Source organism: Camponotus floridanus, unplaced genomic scaffold (genome assembly GCF_003227725.1).
Source record: "Camponotus floridanus strain SB8 unplaced genomic scaffold, Cflo_v7.5 scaffold169, whole genome shotgun sequence".
In the NCBI taxonomy this organism is placed as follows: Eukaryota; Metazoa; Arthropoda; class Insecta; order Hymenoptera; family Formicidae; genus Camponotus; species Camponotus floridanus.
Genome location: NW_020229291.1, coordinates 222,175 through 234,543, shown reverse-complemented (window position 1 = coordinate 234,543; position 12,369 = coordinate 222,175). Strand labels below are relative to the sequence as shown.

At 25.7% G+C, this 12,369-nt stretch overlaps 1 protein-coding gene and 1 long non-coding RNA gene across 3 annotated transcripts; both read right to left on the bottom strand.

The window, feature by feature from the left end:
- Nucleotides 1-1,080: 1,080 nt before the first annotated feature.
- LOC112637461 (cytochrome P450 6a2-like) lies at nt 1,081-6,522 on the bottom strand. Of its 2 annotated transcripts, none has more exons than XM_025407236.1 (7): nt 6,502-6,522; nt 4,433-4,614; nt 3,887-4,256; nt 3,421-3,755; nt 2,954-3,184; nt 2,496-2,747; nt 1,081-1,623 (listed from the first exon to the last, which is right to left on the bottom strand). In XM_025407236.1, the coding sequence occupies exons 2-7, from the start codon at nt 4,599-4,601 to the stop codon at nt 1,460-1,462; spliced, it is 1,521 nt and encodes a 506-aa protein (XP_025263021.1). In that variant the 5' UTR covers nt 4,602-4,614; nt 6,502-6,522; the 3' UTR covers nt 1,081-1,459. The 2 variants fall into 2 exon arrangements, with proteins under 2 accessions (XP_025263021.1, XP_025263020.1); XM_025407235.1 differs by lacking the exon at nt 6,502-6,522 and adding an exon at nt 5,873-6,022.
- A 133-nt stretch (nt 6,523-6,655) lies between these two features.
- Nucleotides 6,656-7,245, bottom strand: LOC112637459. The gene is made up of 3 exons (XR_003122554.1): nt 7,145-7,245; nt 6,956-7,062; nt 6,656-6,861 (listed from the first exon to the last, which is right to left on the bottom strand). It is a non-coding gene; the product is annotated as an uncharacterized LOC112637459 (long non-coding RNA).
- Nucleotides 7,246-12,369: the final 5,124 nt, after the last annotated feature.

Below are 12,369 nucleotides of genomic sequence, written 5' to 3'. Positions count from 1 at the left end.
TAAATAAATAAATAAATAGCGTGGAATTAAGAGAGAATATATTATTATAATATTTTTATTATAATAAATTATTATTAATTAAATTATTTATATTCTTATTTATATTATTTATATTATTTATATTATTAGGGAGAAGACTGAAAGGTGTTATAGTCTGCTTGATTTCTGAAAGAGTCTTTTTTCTGAATGCGGCATCTGTGGACATTAAAAAGAGAATAACATATATATGTTGCTCTCTGAGAACATTCGTGGACATTGGCCTTGTAGTTCATGACCACGTTTCAGCGATCATTTAACAGCAGGCCACCTCTCTATCTTCGCTCTAGTTTTAGTATGTATTAGAGTTCATTAATGTCTCTTGTTGGGAAAAGCCTTATATCTCTCATATTTACGAATATTTATTATTTATATATATATATATATATATATATATATATATATATGTATATATATTGTAAAAGCTTATTGTAAAATTATCTACAAATTTATAAAGATATTTGTTTTTGTATAAATCGATAAAATAAAATGTATCGTGCATATAATTAAATAAATTAATTAGAAATCATATACTTAAATATTTTTTTATTGCCTTTAAATATTATTTAAAAGTTGTCAATCAATGATAAATGAAATATATCGAGATAAAATTTAAAAACTGCAAATATATATACATATAAAATAGGAAATTTTTATACGATATTTTAACATAATTCATAGAATAAGAACATACAAATATTAAAATAACTATTAAAAATAAAACACATTTATACATAATAGATTTTATTTGGCAAGCAATAAGGTAAATATTAATATTTACGACGGATAAAGAGAAGGATAATCTATTAACTGTTTACGAAAGCTTCGTTTTTTATTAAATGTCTCTTATTTAATGCTTATATCGATAATTTATATACGACTATCTTACATACACTCGGCAATAAAAATATTTTAATACACGCAATAAATGGACAATTAGCCATTTATCCGTCTAATTTCAAATAATCCATTTAATATATTGAATTCCAACAAAGGATCCAGTTTATTAAACAAATTACTTTAAATCAAATCAATTTGCCAGAAATTAAACTGACAAAAGACAAGAAATATACATTAGATCTTATGTTAGCCTGTATCAATCCTTTTAATGGCTTTATTTTTACCCATTTACTGATGAAAATTTAAATACGAGTTTGTTAAGTTTGTCGTCGCGTAGCGTACAAACGAAAAGACACATGTCATACACTAATATACATTTTTGTTATTTGAAAATGTTGCACATTCTGCTATAATATTGTTAAATAATATCTTTGCAATATTTCTGCAACTTTATAATGCAATGATCATAGCATTATAATATAACATTGCAGAAATATTGTTGCCATCTTCTTTGTTGTATGAGATATAAATAATATTCTTGGAAGTAAATTTAAATATATTCAAGATTGCTTATATTATTCTTTTATCGCGGCTTCATAGTAAGGAATACACCTTCTTTGGGCGTAAGTACAGCGTTATTCGGATTATAAGTTAACGGGATCATAGTTCGGGGATCAAGTTTGAATTTGAATTTCGACAGAAGACTTACGAGTCCAATCTTGGTTTGCATATAGCCAAATCTTGAACCTAAAAATTAATAGTAATAATAACGTAAGATTGATACATTGATTGGATAATATCGTAATACTTCATACAGCACGGAACATTGCAGCAATATTGCGACCATATTGCAATGTTGCTACAATGTTACAACAATATTAATAATACTGCAACAATATTCTGTGCTGTCTGCGTGACAAGATAATGATAGATAATTCACATTTGTTATAGTCATTACATAATAAAATATTACACAGATATTACATAGTAAAATAATTGATAATTTATATACATATAATTAAATATAAACTTTTTTAGATTACCTTTTAGAATTTTTTTAAAAATATTTAAAGTTAATAACATCTCTAATTAAAATATAATCAAAATATAATTATAATATCTTAATAAATCATAATAATAAATCATAATCTTAAATAATCATATACAATTTATTCAATAACATATTAATAATCAATGAAATATTGCAATATAAATAACTCAAAATCGAACAAATCAGAGCCAGCGCTAGATAAAAAGCGCTAAAAGAATAATTATATCACTCTTCTTAAATTAAATCATATATTATTCAATAATGTTGCTAACATAATATCATAAATAAATATTAAGAAGAAAAGACTTTTGGAAAAATATCTAAAAAATATATTATATTATATTTACACTATAAATAAAATATTTAATTATTTAATTATATGTGTTTTGAAATATATGTATTAATCTATATATATTTGTATCCCCCCTTCATAATTTAATAAAAAATTGCTATAAAAATATATTGAAAGAAATTAATAATATAAAAAGTTAAAAAAAAATTCGCGTAAACAATGAGAAAACAGATTTTATCAATTAGATAGACAAGACTTATCTACATCTTATCTCACCGATACAAATTCGTGGTCCTTCTCCAAATGGTAAATAAGTGTAAGGATGTCTGGCTGCTATCTTATCCTCGTTAAATCGTTCAGGATCAAATCTATCAGGATCTGGATATATCGATGGATCTCGATGTAATCCGAATATCGGTATAGTTATTGATGTGTCTTTTGAAACATGAATATTTGTAGTTGGAAGATCTATTTCTTCGGTACATATGCGATTCAAAATAGGTACAGGCGGATATTTCCTCAGTGTCTCTGCAATATACAAAAGAATATAAAAACACTTCAAAATATATAATCAATTATTATTAGACATATTTACTTAGATATATGTAAATCAAGAAATATTAGTGTGTATGTGTGTGTAGAAACTTCCAGTTAGAATTTGTAATCTGTTTGTGCAGGAAACTTGATAAGAATAATTAGTCCCGATGACTTTACAATATAGATTATCAACTTGCCATTTATTACTTTGTGAAGATATGTCATTTCGTTCACAGCATTATAAGTCAATTCGCCATGATTTTTTAATATTTCATCGATTTCATTGCGAAGTTTGTCTTGCAAGTGTTGATGTTGAGCTAATTCGTATAAACAAAATGTTGCTGTTGTCGAAGAAGTTTCGAAGCCAGCAGCGAAAAAGACGAAAGCTTGCGCACCAGCTTCTGACAAAGTGAGCCTGTTGATGGTAGCTATATATAAGCAAAACATTTTATATTAATCTTATTTCTTTTAGAAATATTCTAAAAGAAAAATTAAAAATGCTTTTATATAATTACTACACACAACTTATTATATCGTCATATTGTTGTCTGTATTTAATTAAAATAAGAATTGTATGTATTATATTTAAAAACAAAATTGATTTTAAAAGACAAAATAAGCGCGATAGAAAACAAATATTTAAAACAATTATATACATATTTACAAGATTTATCGATATCCTTTATATCATCGGATTCAACGTAGCCCTTCTCCATAAGTTGTATGAGCAGATTCATAAAATCCTGCTTGATGATGTTATGACTTTGTCTATATTCCACATTCTCTCGAAAAGTTTTCATAAAAAATTCTCTGATACTTCGTATATGTAAAGGAATGGAAAAGAAATTCAAAATTTGAGGCATAAGAAAAAATAAAGCACTCCAAAACGGATGAATTTCAAAGATCTTTTTTCCCCAATATCGAAACTCACTATCCTCTTTCGCTATGCAATTGGATTTGACTCCAAAAGCTGTTGACATAATTATATCCGTTGTAAATCTACAAATACATTTTCAACAATTTATTGTGGTAATATTAAAAAACTTTTTTTATGTACAATTTTTTTTAACAATCCTTGTACGAATATATATATTATTCATACAAAGATTATCTCTTTAAAAAAATTTTACCTTCCAAACCAATCTTTTATCTCGATTGAATCTCCTGTTTGTGCCACATTTTCTAAATTTTTCACAAATTCATCGGCGCACATTTTCATAATCGCAAACATTTGCTTCATTTTTCCTGAAGTAAAAGTGGGTGTCAACTTGACTCGCAAATTCCGCCACTTCTGCCCAGACAGTGCAAACAAATGACCGGTTAGTGGATCAATCTTCTCGTTGCAAAACACTCCGCGATCATGGAAATTCTTGAATTCCTTTGTTAGCACCATTCGAATAAGATCAGGATCAGTAATTATCAGATTTGGCTTGAAAAATACGTATATTCCAAAGGCACGATGTTCCTTATATTTCATGTAGACATCATGGAAGAATTTGCCTGTTAACAAAATTTTTTTCCATCAGTTTTTATTTCAAATAAAATGAAAAAAGGAGAACAGAGTAGAAAGAACAAATATTAAAGATAATAAAGATTGCTTGCGTAAAAATAAATGCATTATAAGGATTATAATATATTCTTATAATATATATAATATTATAAGAAAATATACTCACCTATTGATCTTTTTTTAGTCACTATGGATCCAATATTACCAGTTGGCACAACAGGTTTAATATAAAAAATATTTCTTTTGCGCCAGTAATTGAATAACACATACTTATAATAAGTATACGCAATAATCAAAGCAACAATGAAAATCCCAATTAATTCCGCGAATAACATCGTAAGTTTTCGTCTAAAATAAATAAAATTAAGCTATTTCATTATATTTGGTTACAATCATAAATCATCATGATTATCAAATTATAAAATCAAATTCAATAATTTGATTAGAATCATAAAATTGCAAAATATTGCGAAGATATAAAGCCAATAAAATAAATTAGTATATTTAACATTGAGTTTATTATTAGAGAAATTAAAGTTAATTTTTATTTTCTTTCTTTTGCATGAATTAGGAGAAAAATATTATATTAATATAGAAAATGTTCTTTTTGTTCATAAATTAATTTTACTTTAATAGAATTTTAATTTTATAATAGTAAAAGAGGCTCCTATCTAAATAAATTAAACAGTAATCAGGATTGAGGAGCTAATATTATTATAATATTAGCTCCTCAATCCTGATTACTGTTTAATTTAATTTTATAATATTATTTGATTGACTCGATGATAGTATTTAAATATTTAAATATCAAATTTTAAAAACTCTTACGATAAATAATATTTTTGCATGTTTATATTAAAAATTGACTTATTAAATAATCTGTTATTATAAAAATATGCAAATTTATTTGAAATAATTTTTATATATTAAATTTTAAAAAAATTTATGCAAATTAAGACAAGGTGAAAAGCATTTACGAGCAATCACATGTTATTGAGTGTGAGAAAGTAAAATTTAATACATATTTAAGTGGACGTTTCGGTTCTTTCTTTGAACCCTCTTCAGCACATTCTACAATTTAACAATTTAAAAAATTTTTAATATATATATCATCGGTCGATCATTAACGGAACTAAAAACATTCAAATAACAATAAAAGCGGTCAATCCATTGTATGGACATTTATGCAATACAAAAATCTAATGCGTATATATAATTTTTACGCTCGAGTTTCAAATTAATTACGGTCCTGGTTTGTGGTTTCATCGAACTTATCTCTCGTTGTTTGGCAAGGGAGGTTGATGATGTCAAGATCCTTGATAATAATTATTATATAGAGTAATAGAATCGAACACTCGGGCACCGATAAAGTAAAAAACAAAAAATATAAGAAATTATAATATGTAATTTTAACGTACCCAAAATTCGCAAACACAGATATATTTATTGTTGCAAAGTTAAAACGTATCGAGGCTAACGAACAATAAACTCGTATAGGTCGCTCTATGTCTTATATATATAGGAACGAATGTTATTTATTATTGTGTTTTTTAGATAATTTGTCTATAGCTGTAACGTATAAAATTTATGCAGTTATCAATATTACCTTTTTTACACAAGGAACGTTTAAAATAATTTTTCCATCAAAAAGCAATCAATTGTTTGTAAGCTATATCACTGTCACTACATGTGTACGACGATATATTGAATGTATATGTTTTCATCAATATTTTTAAAATACTGAATGATATTTCAATCGCGGATGCGCTTATATAATGAACATTTCGTTATATAATCATTATTTTTTAAATATCATATATTCACTATTTTTTTATTAACATTATATGTAAGAGAACATTATATGTAAGTGAAGTAAATGTGCAATAACAAGAGTTATCTTTTCAAAATATCTTTATAAATTGCTGCCTAATCTTTTTTTTTTATCTTAATAATAATATTCACACTGCAAGCAGAATATGCGACTTTGGAGTCGTCGATTTAAGTGCAAATGCAAATTATTTGCATTAAAAATTCATTCATATGTAAAGAGAATTTTATTCGTAGAATGAATATATACAGGCTGAGCCATTTTAATTTATCCACCCCAATAACTTTTTTATATTTGAATGTACAACAAAATGTTTCAAATAAAAGTTGCTTGACTTCGAAGGGGACAGAAGATGGGTGGCAAAAATTTGACCTTGGATAGTCATTTGAAAGTCGCATAAAGGTTACCTTCAATTTCCTAAATAGAACCCCCTATTTTTCATTGCATATTCTTGTAGCTTATCTCGAGAGCTTTCCAAAACACTATAATGAAGTACCTTTTCATTAAGTACTTTTTGAGTTACAAGGCTTGAAATAATTTCTTAATTTTACATAAACCTTAAAATATCTAAAATAAATTAAACAAAGTTAAAGGCTCCTCTAAATTAACAAAACTAAATGAATAATGAAAGGCAATAAAGAGCCAACGCAGTTGTAGGGCGTGGATAAAATAATTTCCAAAGCAGCGATTCAATTCTAACGATCCATTCGCTTTATTCCAAACGTTTCGGCCTCAACTCGACTCAATTCGAGCCTTCTTCAGTGATTCTGATAAAACAAAGAAAAAATACATAAATCAAATGAGAACAAGATAGAAACGCAATATCGGTAAAATACAAAAGAGAGGAGAAAGCATAGTCACATGAATGCATGGTCTATAAGAGCGACACGACTTCGTCACGGCTGATCCATCCGAGAAAGCATGATGCAAAAGCCCTCTCAGCGGTACAAAGCGCGAAGAGCGATGCACTAACAAAATATATATAATCAAAACTAGTCACATGTCTTAAAAGCGAGAGAAATTCATTAACGTTAGTCAAAGGACACTCACTCACTCAGACAAAAGACGAATCAGCAAAAACGAGACGAAATAATCGACACGGTAACAGTCGAACGGGCCGATAATTTGAACGATAACGGTATCATAGTGTGGTCGGCAATAACAAACTAAATATAATGAGGACAAAGCCAGTAAAATAGAAAAACAATCCGTTAAATTTTTGGCATGTTTTCAATAATCGACAGACATGAAGCATTCAATTTTAAAGTCGCTTTGGAGGTTCAACGACTTCTTTTGGCGCTTAATATGAATCATATTTCTTAAAATATCTAGTAAACCATTCATTTTTCGATTATCTTACCTTAATACTTTTATATAAAAAATAATGAGATAAATAAATTGGTGTAAAGAAAACATACAGTTGTTTTTAAGAAAAAATATGGAATTGTTAATTGCAAATTACATATTTTTTCTTAGAAACAACTATGTGTTTTCCACATATATATATATATATATATATATATATATATATATATATATATATAGGGTGACCCATTTTAACTTAGGCAGCCAAATATCTCGAAAACCAAGTCCGAGAGAGAAAAATGTTTCAGACAAAAGTTGTATGGTTTCAAGGGGGACATAAGATGGTACCATTGGTTTGACCTTGAAGAGTTATTTGAAGGTCACATGAAGGTCACCTTCATGTGACCTTCAAATAACTCTTCAAGGTCAAACCAATGATACCATCTTATGTCCCCCTTGAAACCATACAACTTTTGTCTGAAACATTTTTCTCTCTCGGACTTGGTTTTCGAGATATTTGGCTGCCTAAGTTAAAATGGGTCACCCTGTATATATATATATATATATATTTATATATTACTTAAATATATATATATATATATATATATATATATATTTATTTATATATATATGTTTTGAAGCCTACGTTTAAAAGGCAAACCTATATATATATATATATATATATATATATATATATATATATCTATATATATATATAGGTTTGCCTTATGAACGTAGGCTTCAAAACATTTAATCGACCCTTTATAAGGCCAAAAATTATTTAGAACATCAGAGTTTTTATTTTCCAATTATTTTGGATTTAAATTATTCGCGTGTTATCTAATCTACTTATTTTACATTCAGTCATTGCTTCGATGATATCAATTAAAAAATCTCTTCTTATTAAGTATGTTATATTGAAAGATTATTTTCTACTTTTGGCTTATATAGTAAAATACTCAATAGGCTGGAAACAGAAAAAGAGTCCAAACTGATATTTATTATGAGAACTTTATTCAAATATTATTTTATTCTAAATGATGATTAAAAATAATATTTATTTTAATGTTTAATTTGAAATTCATTTCTATTCATTCTTTATAATATAATATATTACAATATATTATTCTCCATTCCGCTTTTGGCTTGATATATACAGGGTGTTCGGAAATTCAACCGACAAATTTTCAGAGATTGTCGGGGGCACCATAAGAATCATATTTTGCAAATAAATCTGGGGTCGCAAACGTGTCGTTACATCCCTACGGCATACGGAGTGTTCAAAAGAGTCGGGACTTCGAAATATCACAAAAAATAGAAGTTTTACAAAAAATTGTTTTAAACAAAAATTGTAGGGTATAAAAAGGTCTATTTACTGGTGCTATGTGTTTGACCTTGGATGGCATCGCCAAGGTCACGACAAGGCAACCTTGAATTTTTTAAATGGAACTCTCTACTTTTTATTACATATTCTTGTAGCCCTTCTTTAGAAGACCTTTTCAAAACACTATAATTAGGTTAGTTTTCATTAAGATTCTTTCCGAGTTATGAGGCCTAAAATCATTTTTTAATTTTATATAAAATATCTTGTAAGATATTCATTTTTTAATTTTATATAAAATATCTTGTAAAATATTCATTTTTCAATTATCTTACCTTAATACTTTTATATACAAAATAATGAGAGGAATCAATTGGTATAAAGAAAACACAGTTTCGAAAAAAAATATGTAATTGTTAATTGCAAAATACATATTTTTTCTGTTACCGAACTTGGAAAACATTGTTAATGCTTGTAAGAGGACTTCTAAGACGAGAAATGAGACAAAATTTTGTATTACAAAAATTTCAAAAACTCAAAAATTAATTATTTCCGAATCTATGTAGATTAACTTCTTTTTCTTCTCTAAGTATGAGGAATCCATTCCTGAAATTTTGCCCACCACTTATGAAACACTCTGTATACATATGAAATATACATCAGTGTTCAACATACACATGTAAAATAAATTTTATTACAATAAACATGTATATTAATATTATTTATTAATTTAATTACATACTTTAAAAATGTATTGAAATAAAACACATTTTTTTTAAATCATGTTTAAAACATTTGTTTCTTTAAATATGTTTAATATAAAATTGTATTTAATTTGATGTAAAAAACATGTTTTAAACATTTGCTTTAAACATAAATGTTTAAAACGTAACAATCCTGTTACATATTCACGTAATTTTAAAAGACATGGAGAATGATATATTTTACTTTGTAAATTAATTATTAAACACTTATTTATTAAGCGATTGATGTAACACGGCACCATTATGCTACTTATTTGGATTTATTCGATTGTTTTACCGCTCTTTTTCGAAATCAAATTCTATAATATTTAGTTTTGCATTTTAAAGGACTAACTTATAGCAAACTAAATAAATAAATAAACTAATGTTGAGAAGAAAAAGAATAAAAAACATAAATAAATAAATAAATAGCGTGGAATTAAGAGAGAATATATTATTATAATATTTTTATTATAATAAATTATTATTAATTAAATTATTTATATTCTTATTTATATTATTTATATTATTAGAGAGAAGACAGAAAGGTGTTATGGTCTGCTTGATTTCTGAAAGAGTCTTTTTTCTGAATACGGCATCTGTAAACATTAAAAAGAGAATAACATATATATGTTGCTCTCTGAGAACATTCGTGGACATTGGCCTTGTAGTTCATGACCACGTTTCAGGGATCATTTAAAAGCAGGCCACCTCTCTATCTTCGCTCTAGTTTTAGAATGTAATAGAGTTCATTAATGTCTCTTGTTGAGAAATACCTTATATCTCTCATATTTACGAATATAAACAGAATTAGTAAAACGAAACTAATATTAGTCTGTTGCAAGATTTTTTGTTTTATTAAATATTCTTTGCAATGACTACGATTACATCATTACCTAACGAAATAATCATTTTTATTTTGAAATGTGAGATTATCGACATCGAAGATATAGTAAGATTTGGATCCACGTGCACGAGATTTCAAAAGTTATTACAAGACAAGAGTTTGTGGAGACAGAAATATTATAAGAAATATTTATTTCTTGTTTATTTTAATATATTCCTATTATTTTATTCTTTTTAATTTTTTATATTAATTTCATTTGATTGACTTTCATCGTTCAATGGAATATTTTTCATGAAAATAAATAAACATCAAATAACGACAAATAATTGATTTGTTTAATGTTCTAAATCCCAATGAGGGAGAAATAATTTGTTTAATAATCGCGATTACTTACTGAAATTCAGAATATTAAACAGATTTTTCAATTAGATGAGTAAATTGGAAATAGTCCATTTATAAGAGAATACAAAATTAATTGAAAATTCGAAAATGCTTATCGCAAACAAAGTCTTTATCCAGACAGAAAAAGAATGATATCATCTGCACCATGATGTTTTTGGCCTTTTCCTGAACCTAAAGGCCCTTGCACAATGCTAGGCAACAGGCAATAAGAACAGAAATACTATCTATTCTCTGCTCCTATTGGCGAATATTTCCTATTCCGCGTTTTATTGGTGAATAATTTCTATTCCCTATTTCTATTGCCTATTATCTAGCATTGTGCAAGAGCCTGACAACGTATGCCTATTACATATATATGTTCTCTACTTTTTATTTTTATAGATTTCTTATTTCTATTTTTGTAGATTTTGTTACTAAATTATAAACAAAGAAACTAACTATGTTCCCCATAGTGTATGTCGCCTTTTTATATTAACTAATTAATAAAACTACTTAAGATTTTTGAAATACAAATCTCAAAAAAAATAATTTTTAATATAAAAATTATATTATCTATAACAATCTTTAATTTTTAATTCGACCTTATAATTAAATCCAATTTGACCTTATAATTAAAAGAGGAGTTTATTTTTGTGTTGTGAAAAGAATAGAAAGATATCAAATTAGATTATTATTATATCTATTTTTAAACTATTTTCTATTAAAACTTCGTAATAATGAACCTCAAAGTATAACACGTAAAATCAATATTGTATACAATTTTTAGAATTTAATCCAAATATTGATATAAATGCAATTAAAAAATTTGTACATATTTTAGAAATTAGAATTTATTATTGGTTTAAAATAATTATTAAATAATAATTAAATAATTATTATAGTTTTGCCTAAAATTTATTATTGTTTTAATTTTTAGGTATCCATGTGGATGGAGGAAAGACGTAATACAGAAAAGTGGAAGAAACTTACCAATTTAGATTTTCAAGAACAACTAGCGATTATGGGCGATATTATAATATCGTTTCAAAGCATGTGAAAAACCTACAGTATTTGGTATAAAAATTTTCCTACAGTATTTGGTTTAAAAATTAAGAATTTATTAATAACTTTTTGACATAAAAATACAAACAATTATTCTTTTATGAATATTTTAAAAATATATACTGCAGAAACAAATACTTTAATTTAATAAATTACTATTATGTTAATTACTATTATGTAATCATTACATATACTTTGGATAATTTTTCGTGTAATTTGCATAAAAATTTACAATTGTAAATACAATTTTATATAATATAATTATAGTCATAATTGTATTGTATTTTAGAATTAAAATATTAATGTTAAATTATAATTAAAATACAATTACAACTATTTATAAATTACAATTTACAATTTACAAATTTATGATGCTATCAATATCAAATAATAATATTCCATTTATTCAATATTTAATAACATCGATATAATAATTTGATATTGATAGCATTAACATTTAAATTTAATATTATATTATATTTGATTTAATACACATATATTTTTTAAGTTTTAAAATAAAATATAATATGTTAAGATCTCTTAAACGTTAATAATTGTGCAATTTGTTTAATATTTTAATCCATTTAATATATTGAATTCCAACAAAGGATCCAGT

Excerpts from the sequence above, each read along its gene's own strand:
- LOC112637461 (XM_025407236.1), bottom strand. The coding sequence starts at position 4,601 with ATGTTATTCGCGGAATTAATTGGGATTTTCATTGTTGCTTTGATTATT. Across the intron at positions 3,185-3,420 it reads AAAGGATATCGATAAATCTT|CTACCATCAACAGGCTCACT; the intron begins GTAAATATGTAT and ends GCTTATATATAG. Across the intron at positions 2,748-2,953 it reads TCTTCACAAAGTAATAAATG|AGACACTGAGGAAATATCCG; the intron begins GCAAGTTGATAA and ends TGTATATTGCAG.